Genomic DNA, 14,035 nt, shown 5'->3' with positions numbered 1-14,035 from the left:
AAACCTGTGTCCCCGGCCACCCCGCCCCAGAGGTGGGCGCATCTCAGCCCCGGGCGAGGGGTCCTCCTGTCACTGGCCGCCCCACCCCAGAGGTGGGCGCATCTCGGCGCTGGGCGAGGGGTCCCTGTGTCCCCGGCCGCCCTGCCCCAGAGGTAGGTGCATCTTGGCGCCGGGCAAGGGGTCCCCATGTCACCAGCTGCCACGTCCCAGAGGTGGGCGCATCTCACTGCTGGGCAAGGGGTCCCTGTGTCACCGGCCGCCCCCCACCCCAGACCTGGGCGCATCTCAGTGCTGGCCAAGGGGTCCCCGTGTCACCGGCCACCCCCCCCACCAGAGCTGGGCGCATCTCGTGCTAAGACATCATTTCTCACTTTGTTTATTGACCGACTCGGGACAGCTGATTGGGCAGCGCTAACCCGAGCCCCACCCTCCTCCTCAGGCCTTCGCCCCTGGCTGGCCAGTTTTCTGCAGCTCCGCCTCGCACACCCAGCGGTAGAGCCGCGAACAGTGGTCGTCGTTCCACCGCCCGTCATCGTGAAGGTGCGCGCAGTCCTCCCCGCCCCCGAGGCCATGGCCTTGGTGGTCATCCGGCTGGCCTGGCCGCCAGTCCCTGAAACGACAGCACCGCCGCGGCGTGGGGGGATGGTGAGACGGGAACAGGCTGGGGAGGGGGCCCAGAGAGAGCCCTGAGTGGCCAGGGACTACAGACAGTGGGATTAGGTCAGATTACGGCAAGTGGGGTTAGATCAGATTACAGCCAGTGGGATTAGACCAGATTAAGGCCAGCGGGAGTAGACTGGACAATGACCATTGTTATCCCAGGTTATGGGATAAAATGTAATCCCATGGGATTAGACTAGATGACAGCCAGTGGGATTAAACAGGACTCTGGGTTAAACTATCCCTGTTTAGGCCAGATTAGGCCATTTAAATTTGTCCTCATCCAGGTTAGGTCAGATTAAGGGAGACTAGACCAGATCGAATTTAACTACACAGCCAATAGTAACACTTCAGGCTAGCCTGGGTGGGATTTGATTGGATTGAGATTTTTTAGAGACATGATTACATCATATTAAGAGAAAGAAAGCTGGATTATAACTGATAAACCTGACTGAGCTGTTTTCAATCAGGTTAGTCCAGTTTAAACCAGACCTGTTTAAGATTAAGATAGGTAAATCTGGATTAGACTTGATTAGGTCAGATAAAACCAGGTAATGCCAGGCCACCTGGGAATGGATTGCACCACTTTAGACCGGATTAAGCCAAACTGTACAAGATTAGACCAGATTATAATATGACAGTTTATCCTGGGAGGGATTAGGATGCATTAAGCATTTTGGAGGGGAAAGTGCAGAGAGCGGTTTTAGTGGCAGATGTGTTAGACTAGATTATAATATTCCAGATTAGAGAGGGTGGGATTAGGGTGGATTAAGATTTTGGGGTGGTAGATTTTGGATTAAGATTTTGGGGTGGTGCATACCACCACCTGACACCCTCTCTGTGGTGGGATTATATGGGTCTCATTTGTGGGGTGGATGTGTTTTATATGACTCCGCTATGCTGCAGGAGTGTAGTACATGTTAGGTGAATAAAACACTGGATTAGGAGATTAGGAGATTAATTTAGGTTAGTGGATTACGTTTGGTATGACACGTGTAAACCGGGTTTGCTGGGATTGGCCCCCTTGTCAAACCAATCAGGGGGTGGTTTACATGCGATCAATCAGATCATAATACCTCATAATACCTCAGACCTCAACTCAATGGATTAGGAGATTAGTTCAAAGGATTAGGATCAGATCATTGGATTACGACAGGTTATGTTAGTAGATTAGGAGATTAGCTCAGTGGATTTGGGTAAACTCAGAGGTTTATGAGAATAACTCAGTGGATTATGACATTAATTAAACAGATTAGGAGTTTAAACCAGTAGATTAGGAGATTAGTTCAATGGATTAGAATATTAATCCAGTAGATTGTCTTGGTGGATTAAAGATTAGCTCCCAGCCAGGCTCACGTGGGGGGTCGAGCTAATCGGGCAAGGGCCGCTCGCACACCCAGTGGTAGAGGCGGGAGCAGTGGTCATCATTCCACCGCCCGTCATAGTGGTACATGACACAGTCTTCCCCGCCCCCCAGACCGTGTTCAGCATAGTCATCCGGCTGGCCCGGACTCCAGTCCCTGAAACGAGAGCAAACGGGGGGCCCATGAAACCCCAGGCAGCAGGAGTCAGGGTGGGAACAAGGGAGCAGAGGATCGGCTCAGCCCTGGATTGGGATTAGGATTGGGATTGAGCTCTTGATTGGAAATGGGTCTGGAGGGAACAGGGATTTGGAGATTAATTCAATCTAACCCAATAGTCTAATCTAATAGATGCTAACATGGGTTCGATTCGATCGGAGTAGATTACCTAGTCTAGATCAGGGTTAGACTAGACAGGAATAGAGACAGGATCAGATTAGCCTACCCATGTATTAGATTAGGAATAGGAATCGAGTCTGGGGTAATCTACTCCAATCTAATCTAGCCCATTCTAGTAGATTGCAGGCTAATCTAATAGTCTATTTAATCGAATTTAACCTTAATGTAGTCTAGGATAATAGTTTGCAGTCTAACATAATCCAAGCTAACATGGGTTGGAATAGATTGTCCTAGACTAGATTAGGGTTAAATTCGATAGGAATAGATTAGGGCTAGATTATATAGGAATACAGGGAGGAATAGATTATCCTACATAATCTAACCCATGTTAGCATGGATTATCTATTCCAGTCTAACCTCACCCATCCTAACAGATTGCAGTCTAATCTAATCCATGCTAACATCCATGGGTTAGATTAGGTTGGAATAGATTATCCTAGACTAGATTAGGGTCAGATAGGAATAGACTATCCTAGACTAGATTAGGGTTAGATTAGATTGGAATAGATTATCCTGCACCAGATTAGAGTTAGATTAGATTGGAATAGATTATCCTGCACCAGATTAGGGCTAGATTAGACTGGAATAGATTATCCTGGACTAGATTAGGGTTAGATTAGATTGGAATAGATTATCCTGGACTAGATTAAGTGAAGCTGAATAACTTCAAAATAAATTATATTAAGTAAAATTATATTCATGAGACTACATTGGTATAGATTAGATTAAATTTGGTTTGATAAAATTAGGTTTACAATGGATTTCGGATTGGATTAAATTACTACTGACTAGACCATTTCACTGGGAATAGACAATAATCCATTAGTTTATAGGGGGGATAAAACCTAAAGCATGTGAAGCCAGATTAGCTGAGCGATTGGCTGGGATTATGTTGAGGCTCTGGGGATGGCCGGGTCAGACGAGCAGGATGAAGGTTACAGAGTGGGGAGGTATTGAGACAGATTATGTCAGAGACGGACCGAGATTGGTCTGGATTAAGGGATAATCTGAGCGAATCGGGGGCTGCCCAGGAGGGACCAACACACAGATAACGCGGGGGGAGGGGAGTGTGGCTCACCGGGGGTTCATGGTGTAAATTGCGCCGTCCACCCATCGCCACTGGCCGCTGGTGTCGGTCAGGCCGATCCAGGTGTACAAGGGGACGGTGCGGCGCTGAACGTACAGCTGCCGGGGGAGCAGAAATTGGTGAGGGGGTACATGGGATCCCCCCAAGTCAGCCCCCCACCCCGCTCCCCAGGGCGCCCCCTGCTGGGGTACTTGGGAACCCCCCAACCCTGCTCCCCTGGGCGCCCCCTGCTGGCGTACATGAGACCCCCCCCAAGCCAACCCCCCCCACCCCGCTCCCCAGGGCGCCCCCTGCTGGGGTACTTGGGAACCCCCCAACCCCACTCCCCAGGGCGCCCCCTGCTGGAGTATATGGGATCCCCCCACCCCGCTCCCCAGGGCGCCCGCTGCTGGCGTACATGAGACCCCCCCAAGCCAGCCCCCCCCACCCCGCTCCCCAGGGCGGCCCCTGCTGGGTTACTTGGGAACCCCCCAACCCCACTCCCCAGGGCGCCCCCTGCTGGAGTATATGGGATCCCCCCCACCCCGCTCCCCAGGGCGCCCGCTGCTGGCGTACATGAGACCCCCCCAAGCCAGCCCCCCCCCACCCCGCTCCCCAGGGCGCCCCCTTCTGGGCTACATGGGAACCCCCCCACCCTGCTCCCCAGGGCGCCCCCTGCTGGGGTACATGGGAACCCCCCAACCCTGCTCCCCAGGGCGCCCCCTGCTGGGGTACATGAGACCCCCCCAAGCCAGCCCCCCCCACCCCGCTCCCCAGGGCGCCCCCTTCTGGGCTACATGGGAACCCCCCACCCTGCTCCCCAGGGCGCCCCCTGCTGGCGTACATGAGACCCCCCCAAGCCAGCCCCCCCCACCCCGCTCCCCAGGGCGCCCCCTTCTGGGGTACATGGGAACCCCCCACCCTCCTCCCCAGGGCGCCCCCTGCTGGGGTACATGGGAACCCCCCCACCCTGCTCCCCAGGGCGCCCCCTGCTGGCGTACATGGGAACCCCCCCCCGCTCCCTGGGCGCCCCCCAGCCCCACCTGCTCCTCCTGCGTGTTGATCACCACCAGGTGGGCGCCCTGGGCCTTGCAGTACCGCTCCGCCTCAGCCCAGGGCTTCTGGCTCTGGGAGAACCAGTAGCAGCTCTGGGCAAAGAGCTCCCAGCCCCGGGGGCAGCAGCCGGGCCGGCTCCCTGGGGGGGGCAACGGGGGTGATTAGCGCCCCCAGGAGCCCCACAACCAGCCCCCGTCCTCTGAACCCCAAAGCCAGACCCCACCCAGCGCCCCCAGGAGCCCCACAACCAGCCCCCGTCCTCTGAACCCCAAAGCCAGACCCCACCCAGTGCCTGAACCCCCAAAGCCAGACCCCACCCAGCGCCCCAACCCCCAAAACCAGCCACCACCCAGCGCCTGAACCCCCAAAGCCAGACCCCACCCAGCGCCCTCAACCCCAAAGCCAGACCCCACCCAGTGCCTGAACCCCCAAAGCCAGACCCCACCCAGCGCCCCCAGGAGCCCCACAACCAGCCCCCATCCTCTGAACCCCAAAGCCAGACCCCACCCAGTGCCTGAACCCCCAAAGCCAGACCCCACCCAGCGCCTGAACCCCCAAAGCCAGACCCCACCCAGCGCCCCCAGGAGCCCCACAACCAACCCCCGTCCGCTGAACCCCAAAGCCAGACCCCACCCAGCGCCCCAACCCCCAAAACCAGCCACCACCCAGCGCCTGAACCCCCAAAGCCAGACCCCACCCAGCGCCCTCAACCCCCAAAGCCAGACCCCACCCAGTGCCTGAACCCCCAAAGCCAGACCCCACCCAGCGCCCCCAGGAGCCCCACAACCAGCCCCCATCCTCTGAACCCCAAAGCCAGACCCCACCCAGTGCCTGAACCCCCAAAGCCAGACCCCACCCAGCGCCCCAACCCCCAAAACCAGCCACCACCCAGCGCCTGAACCCCCAAAGCCAGACCCCACCCAGCGCCCCCAGGAGCCCCAAAACCACCCCCTGTCCTCTGGACTCCAAAGCCAGACCCTACCCCATGCCCTGAACTCCCAAAAACAGACCCCGTCCTCTGAACCCCAAAGCCAGACCCCAACCAGTGCCCTGAACCCCCAAAACCAGACCCCGTCCTCTGAACCCCAAAGCCAGCTGCCACCCAGCGCCTGAACCCCCAAAGCCAGACCCCACCCAGCGCCCTCAACCCCCAAAACCAGCCACCACCCAGCGCCTGAACCCCCAAAGCCAGACCACACCCAGCGCCCCAACCCCCAAAACCAGCCACCACCCAGCGCCTGAACCCCCAAAGCCAGACCCCGCCCAGTGCCCTGAACCCCCAAAACCAGCCCCTGTTTTCTGAACCCCAAAGCCAGCTGCCACCCAGTGCTCTGAACCCCCAAAAGCAGCCAGACCCCCGCCAGCCGCCCCTGCTCACCCCGCGCCGCTCACCGTTGGATTTCATTTCCAGCAGGTCGCAGTTGAGGGCGTTCAGGTGTCCCGGAGCACCCCAACCTGCTCCTCCAGCCGCTGCTGAGCTGGGGGGATGGGGGTGTGTTAGGGGGGACCCCCCCCGCTGGGACCCCCCCACAGGCCCCCCCCCGGGATCCCCCCTAGCACCCCCTGCTGGGACCCCCCCACAGCACCCCCCCCGGATCCCCACACATCCACAGTGTCCCCCCGCTGGGACCCCCCACACACACAAAGTGCCCCCCCGGCTGGTATCCCCCCCCACACCCACAGAGCCCCCCCCCACTGGGAGCCCCCACACACACAGCACCCCACCCGCTGGGATCCCCCCGACACACACACACACACACATAGTGCCCCACCTCTGGGATCCACCCCCCACAGAGCCCCGTGCTGGGATTCCCCCCCCACACACACACAGCGCCCCCCACTGGGACCCCCCCACACACACAAAGCAACCCCCCCCCACGCTGGGACCCCCCACAGTGCCCCCTGCTGGGATTCCTCCCCCCCACACACAGCTCCCACGCCCCCGCTGGGACCCCCCCACAGTGCCCCCTGCTGGGATTCCCCCCCCCCCCACACACACAGAGCGCCCCCCCCACTGGGACCGTCCCCCCTCACCTTGGATGTCATTTTCCTTTGTCTTATCCACCGAGCCGGCCACGTGGGTGAGTTTGTCCTCCAGGGTGTGCACTGTGGTGGGGGGGCGGGGTGGTGAGAAGTGTGGGGTGGGGCAGCTCACCTCCTCCCTCCCTCCCCCCCCAGCCTTTCCCATTAGCCCCTCCCCCCACGAGGCCTCCCCCCCGCCTCTCAGCCCCTCCCCCCCCTTCCTAGCCCCTCCCCCTCCTTACAAACCACCCCCCCCCCACTCACCACTCCCGGCCAGTTCCAACAGCTCCGCACTCAGGGTGAGGTTCAGGTGGCCCAGGGCCCCTCCAGGTCCTGCTGCCTGGCCCCCAGCCTGGAGCCTGTGGGGGGAGGAGAGCGGGGGCTGAGCCGGTCCTAGCCCCGCCCCCCTCCGTGTCCTCCTGCCCCGCCCCCCCCACTGCAGCCCCTGCCACCCCGGGGCGGGGCTTGCACGCCCTTCCCCTCGTGAACGCACGTGCTAAAGGCGGGGGGAAGTAGGTTCTCTGGGCTGTGCCCCGCCGTGCATGCGCACCTCTGGCCTTGCACGATTGCCCCAGCCTTGCACAGCCCTGGTGACACACGAGCACCCTCCCCCAGTTTGCACGCTTGTGCCCCGGCTTGCACACCAACACTGGTCTTCCAGGCACAACCCCAGTCGGGCACACCCTGGCCTTGCACGCACAACTTTGCCTTTCACCCCGTGCTGTTGCCTTGCACACACACACACACACACACACACACACACACACACACACACCCCTTCTCACCCTCTGCCCTGGTCTTGCCCAAGCAGGCCCCCCCAGTGTGAAAAGCAGGGTGAGTGTGCAAGGACAATTCCTTGCACGCTTACCCCTCCTTTCACGCTGCCTCCCTTGCAGGCTCACTCACCCCCTTCCATCCCCGCCCCCCCCGACCCTTGCACGCTGCCCCCCCCCCACGCCCTCCGGCACTCACTGCTGACTGCCAGCACGATGGTCCCCAGGGTGAGCCCCACACACAGGGCCAGCAGGGCGTAGACGGAGCGGGGGGGGGCGCAGAGACGTTCCCAGCCGGAGCGCTGGAGGGGGGGCACTGTGGGGGGGGGTGCACCATCACCGGGGCTCAGCCACCCTCCCCGATCGCCTCCCCCGCCCCGCCTGCTGCAGGGACCCCCATTCTGGGGACCCAGGAGTCCAGGCAGACCAGGGCCGAGGACTCAGGGGAACAGGACTGAGCAGGGTGTGGGGGAGGGAAAAAGGACCAGGAGTCCGGGGGGGAATCCCCTCCCCCTGATCCTATGGGGGTGTCCCCCCCCCCGGCTTGGATCCCCCCCTGACCCATTTCCACCGCCCCGGATCAGACATCACCCCCACCCCCGCCCTCCCGGGCCCCGTCCCGTCCCACCCCCCCCCCCACATACCTCTCCCCAGGGGGGCACCGCCCTCGTCTGCCACGTCCAGCGACTGGAAATCCTCGTAGTCCATGCCCATGGTGTGGGGCTGGGGGTGGGGGGGCAGGTCACATGGGGGGCCTGGGCCCCACAGACCCATCCGCCAGCCCCCCGCCCAAGTCCCCTGCCCCTCTGTCCTGCGGTGCCCTCCCACCGTCGCCCCACACAGACCTCGCCCGCTCCCTGCCCCCCGCTTCCCCGCTCCCTCCCCCCTTCCCCGCTCTCTCCTCCCGCACCTCCACTCCTCCCGCACCGCCAATCCCCCCCGCTCCCTCCTCCCGCACCACCCCTCCTCCCTCCCCCGCTCCCTCCTCCCGCACCACCGATCCCCCCCTCACTCCCTCCTCTCGCACCTCCACTCCTCCCGCACCGCCGATCCCCCCCGTTCCCTCCTCCCGCACCTCCCCTCCTCCCTCCCCCGCTCCCTCCTCCCGCACTGCCGATCCCCCCCCGTTCCCTCCCCCTGCACCTCCCCTCCTCCCTCCCCCGCTCCCTCCTCCCGCACCACCGATCCCCCCCTCACTCCCTCCTCTCGCACCTCCACTCCTCCCTCCCCCTCTCCCTCCTCCCGCACCTCCCCTCCTCCCTCCCCCGCTCCCTCCTCCCGCACTGCCGATCCCCCCCCGTTCCCTCCCCCTGCACCTCCCCTCCTCCCTCCCCCGCTCCCTCCTCCCGCACCGCCGATCCCCCCCGTTCCCTCCTCCCGCACCTCCCCTCCTCCCTCCCCCGCTCCCTCCTCCCGCACCGCCGATCCCCCCCGTTCCCTCCCCCTGCACCTCCCCTCCTCCCTCCCCCGCTCCCTCCTCCCGCACCGCCGATCCCCCCCGTTCCCTCCCCCTGCACCTCCATTCCTCCCTCCCCCGCTCCCTCCTCCCGCACCTCCCCTCCTCCCTCCCCCGCTCCCTCCTCCCGCACCGCCGATCCCCCCGTTCCCTCCTCCCGCACCTCCCCTCCTCCCTCCCCCGCTCCCTCCTCCCGCACTGCCGATCCCCCCCTCACTCCCTCCTCTCGCACCTCCACTCCTCCCTCCCCCTCTCCCTCCTCCCGCACCTCCCCTCCTCCCTCCCCCGCTCCCTCCTCCCGCACCGCCAATCCCCCCCGTTCCCTCCTCCCGCACCTCCCCTCCTCCCTCCCCGCTCCCTCCTCCCGCACTGCCGATCCCCCCCCGTTCCCTCCCCCTGCACCTCCCCTCCTCCCTCCCCCGCTCCCTCCTCCCGCACCGCCAATCCCCCCCGTTCCCTCCTCCCGCACCTCCCCTCCTCCCTCCCCGCTCCCTCCTCCCGCACTGCCGATCCCCCCCCGTTCCCTCCCCCTGCACCTCCCTCCTCCCTCCCCCGCTCCCTCCTCCCGCACCGCCGATCCCCCCCCGTTCCCTCCCCCTGCACCTCCCCTCCTCCCTCCCCCGCTCCCTCCTCCCGCACCGCCGATCCCCCCCGTTCCCTCCCCCTGCACCTCCATTCCTCCCTCCCCCGCTCCCTCCTCCCGCACCTCCCCTCCTCCCGCACCGCCAATCCCCCCCGCTCCCTCCTCCCGCACCACCGATCCCCTCCTCACTCCCTTCTCTCGCACCTCCACTCCTCCACACCGCCAATCCCCCCCCGTTCCCTCCTCCCGCACCTCCCCTCCTCCCTCCCCCGCTCCCTCCTCCCGCACCGCCGATCCCCCCCGCTCCCTCCCCCTGCACCTCCCCTCCTCCCTCCCCCGCTCCCTCCTCCCGCACCGCCGATCCCCCCGTTCCCTCCCCCTGCACCTCCATTCCTCCCTCCCCCGCTCCCTCCTCCCGTACCTCCCCTCCTCCCGCACCGCCAATCCCCCCCGCTCCCTCCTCCCGCACCACCGATCCCCTCCTCACTCCCTTCTCTCGCACCTCCACTCCTCCCGCACCGCCAATCCCCCCCCGTTCCCTCCTCCCGCACCTCCCCTCCTCCCTCCCCCGCTCCCTCCTCCCGCACCGCCGATCCCCCCCGCTCCCTCCCCCTGCACCTCCCCTCCTCCCTCCCCCGCTCCCTCCTCCCGCACCGCCGATCCCCCCCGTTGCCTCCTCCCGCACCTCCCCTCCTCCCTCCCCCTCTCCCTCCTCCCGCACCTCCCCTCCTCCCTCCCCCGCTCCCTCCTCCTGCACCGCCGATCCCCCCCGTTCCCTCCCCCTGCACCTCCATTCCTCCCTCCCCCGCTCCCTCCTCCCGCACCTCCCCTCCTCCCGCACCGCCAATCCCCCCCGCTCCCTCCTCCCGCACCACCGATCCCCTCCTCACTCCCTTCTCTCGCACCTCCACTCCTCCCGCACCGCCAATCCCCCCCCGTTCCCTCCTCCCGCACCTCCCCTCCTCCCTCCCCCGCTCCCTCCTCCCGCACCGCCGATCCCCCCCGCTCCCTCCCCCTGCACCTCCCCTCCTCCCTCCCCCTCTCCCTCCTCCCGCACCTCCCCTCCTCCCTCCCCCGCTCCCTCCTCCCGCACCGCCGATCCCCCCCACTCCCTCCTCCCGCACCTCCCCTCCTCCCTCCCCCGCTCCCTCCTCCCGCACCGCCGATCCCCCCCGCTCCCTCCTCCCGCACCGCCTATCCCCCCCGTTCCCTCCTCCCGCACCTCCCCTCCTCCCTCCCCCGCTCCCTCGTCCCGCACCTCCCCTCCTCCCTCCCCCGCTCCCTCCTCCCGCACCGCCCCTCCTCCCTCCCCCGCTCCCTCCTCCCACACCTCCCCTCCTCCCTCCCCCACTCCCTCCTCCCGCACCGCCGATCCCCCCTGTTCCCTCCTCCCACACCTCCCCTCCTCCCTCCCCCGCTCCCTCCTCCCGCACCGCCGATCCCCCCCGTTCCCTCCTCCTGCACCTCCCCTCCTCCCTCCCCCGCTCCCTCCTCCCGCACCGCCGATCCCCCCCGTTCCCTCCTCCCGCACCTCCCCTCCTCCCTCCCCCGCTCCCTCCTCCCGCACCGCCGATCCCCCCCTCACTCCCTCCTCCACACCTCCACTCCTCCTGCACCGCCGATCCCCCCCGTTCCCTCCTCCCGCACCTCCACTCCTCCCTCCCCGCTCCCTCCTCCTGCACCGCCGATCCCCCCCTCACTCCCTCCTCCCACACCTCCACTCCTCCTGCACCGCCGATCCCCCCGTTCCCTCCTCCCACACCTCCCCTCCTCCCTCCCCCGCTCCCTCCTCCCGCACCGCCGATCCCCCCCTCACTCCCTCCTCCCACACCTCCACTCCTCCTGCACCGCCGATCCCCCCCGTTCCCTCCTCCCACACCTCCCCTCCTCCCTCCCCCGCTCCCTCCTCCTGCACCGCCGATCCCCCCGTTCCCTCCTCCCGCACCTCCACTCCTCCCGCCCCCGCTCCTCCTCCCGCACCACCGATCCCCCCCGTTCCCTCCTCCCGCACCTCCACTCCTCCCGCCCCCGCTCCCTCCTCCCACACCGCCGATCCCCCCCCTCGCTCCCTCCTCCCGCACCTCCATTCCTCCCTCCACCGCTCCCTCCTCCCGCACCGCCGATCCCCCCCTCGCTCCCTCCTCCCGCACCTCCACTCCTCCCGCCCCCGCTCCCTCCTCCCGCACCGCCGATCCCCCCGTTCCCTCCTCCCGTACCTCCATTCCTCCCTCCACCGCTCCCTCCTCCCGCACCGCCGATCCCCCCCCTCGCTCCCTCCTCCCGCACCTCCATTCCTCCCTCCCCCGCTCCCTCCTCCCGCACCGCCGATCCCCCCCTCGCTCCCTCCTCCCGCACCTCCACTCCTCCCGCCCCCGCTCCCTCCTCCCACACCGCCGATCCCCCCCCTCGCTCCCTCCTCCCGCACCTCCATTCCTCCCTCCCCCGCTCCCTCCTCCCACACCGCCGATCCCCCCGTTCCCTCCTCCCGCACCTCCACTCCTCCCTCCCCCCACTCCTCCTCCCACACCGCCGATCCCCCCGTTCCCTCCTCCCGCACCTCTACTCCTCCCTCCCCCGCTCCCTCCTCCCGCACCGCCAATCCCCTCCCCCCGACTCCCTCCTCCCGCACCTCCACTCCTCCCGCCCCCGCTCCCTCCTCCCGCACCGCCGATCCCCCCCATTCCCTCCTCCAGCACCTCCACTCCTCCCTCCCCCCGCTCCCTCCTCCCGCACCGCAGATCCCCCCCTCGCTCCCTTCTCCCGCACCGCCGATCCCCCGCCACTCCCTCATTTCCCCAGCCCCATAGGGCTCTGATGTGACATTTCCCGTTTTCCTTGGTGCATGGCTCCAGGACACTGTTCACAGCCCTTCCTCCTTCTCTCGCGCCCCCACCTCACAGCTGGTGGGTTGCTTTACCTCCGCTCCCACACTCCTTTGCTCCCAGCTCCTGGGCCTCTTTACCAGTGCTGAAGCCTTTTCCCCCCAGGCTGCACCAAAGGCAGCCTGTGAACTGCCAGTTTCCGTCTGCCTTGGCCACCTCCAACAGCACTTTGATCTGTAAATAGTCCTCTCGCGATTCGGGACAAAACAGGTCCACAGTGACCCCTCAAGGATCAAAGAGCTGGGGAGAGAACCCAGGAGTCCTGGCTCCCACCCTCTGCTCTAACCACCAGCCCCCACTGCCCTCCCAGCGCTGGGGAGAGAACCCAGGAGTCCTGGCTCCCACCCTCTGCTCTAACCACCAGCCCCCACTGTCCTCCCAGCGCTGGGGAGAAAACCCAGGAGTCCTGGCTCCCACCCTCTGCTCTACCCACCAGCCCCCACTGCCCACCCAGCACTGGGGAGATAACCCAGGAGTCCTGGCTCCCACCCCCTGCTCTACCCACCGGCCCCCACTGCCCTCCCAGCGCCAGGGAGAGAACCCAGGAGTCCTGGCTCCCACCCCCTGCTCTACCCACCGGCCCCCACTGCCCTCCCAGTGCCAGGGAGAGAACCCAGGAGTCCTGGCTCCCACCCCCTGCTCTACCCACCGGCCCCCACTGCCCTCCCAGTGCCAGGGAGAGAACCCAGGAGTCCTGGCTCCCACCCCTGCTCTACCCACCGGCCCCCACTGCCCTCCCAGCGCCGGGGAGAGAACCCAGGAGTCCTGGCTCCCACCCTCTGCTCTACCCACCAGCCCCCACTGCCCTCCCAGCACCGGGACAAGAAGCCAGCAGCAGGCTGGATGCCAGCAAAGAGGGGCCCCAGGGATGGCATCGCCTCCCCACAGCGCCGTGGGGGGCGACTGTGTACCCACCAGCTGCCTCCTGCCCAGGAAGCAGAGTGGATTTTTTTCTGCCCCTTGCGCCCGAACACCACATAAGCTCGCAGCGTCTCACCCAGGCACTGCCCGGATGCTGTGTCCTGGGCGCTCCCGCCCAGCCCGGCTCGGTTCCCCTTTCTGGTGGAGCAGGGCTCGGCCTCGGTCAGATGCGGAAGGAAGTCAGGGTTTTGGGATGAACCCCGCTGCCCCTTCCCTGGGCTAACCTGCCTGTTGGTTTGGGGGCACTGTGGGGCAGGGAGGGGGGCGCTGGCCCCTGCCAGGCAGGGCTGGCCCCAGGGCAGCGCTAGGGGGCACCGGGGGCAGGGGGGGGGGTGGAACCCTTCTCCCAGCCAAACCATCCGCCCCCCACCCCCCCCACAAGTTTCCCCTTTTAACTCACCTGCCCAGGTGAGCGCTTGCGAGAAGCAGGGGGGGTGGTTGCTGCACGTTATTGATTGGTTGGTCCACACCCCCACCCCATGTAGCCATGGGTCCCCCCCCCTCTGATTACCCCCCGCCCCCCCGTCGCTGGCGTCTTCCCCTCCCAGCCAGGGCCGGAGAAAAGTTTTTAATAAGTGACTGACTCCTGGCCCAGACCCAGGCTGGGGTCACTGTGCTGGGCGGTGGGGGCCAAGGGGGCTGGGTCCGGTTCCTCGGGCCATGGGGGGGGTCCGCCGCTCCCCAAGAGCTGCAGGGGTAGGCCAGCACCCCAGTTACAATGCAGGGACAAGGCAGAAGAGGGGGCGCTCTCCCCTGGCAGGCAGGGCTGGGCCAAGGGGTGGTAGGGGGGCACCGTGGGGCAGGGAGTGGTTTCGCTTGACAGGGAGCGCTGGGTCCATGGGGTGCCGTGGGGCAG

General features: G+C 65.4%; 1 protein-coding gene across 1 annotated transcript; it reads right to left on the bottom strand.

Annotated features, from left to right (window-relative positions):
• Window positions 1–700: 700 nt before the first annotated feature.
• Window positions 701–12,342, bottom strand: LOC142005721 (asialoglycoprotein receptor 1-like). Its single transcript, XM_074983068.1, is given in 11 exon segments — window positions 701–2,180; window positions 3,499–3,605; window positions 4,530–4,681; window positions 5,935–5,979; window positions 5,982–6,020; window positions 6,577–6,648; window positions 6,829–6,891; window positions 6,894–6,923; window positions 7,537–7,653; window positions 7,982–8,060; window positions 12,294–12,342. Coding segments are annotated over 10 exon segments (846 nt in total). The 5' UTR covers window positions 8,052–8,060; window positions 12,294–12,342; the 3' UTR covers window positions 701–2,029.
• Window positions 12,343–14,035: the final 1,693 nt, after the last annotated feature.

This window comes from Carettochelys insculpta, chromosome 34 (assembly GCF_033958435.1).
Source record: "Carettochelys insculpta isolate YL-2023 chromosome 34, ASM3395843v1, whole genome shotgun sequence".
NCBI lineage: Eukaryota > Metazoa > Chordata > Testudines > Carettochelyidae > Carettochelys > Carettochelys insculpta.
The sequence above is the reverse complement of the archived record's forward strand: the minus strand, read 5'-3'. Positions and strand labels throughout refer to the sequence as shown.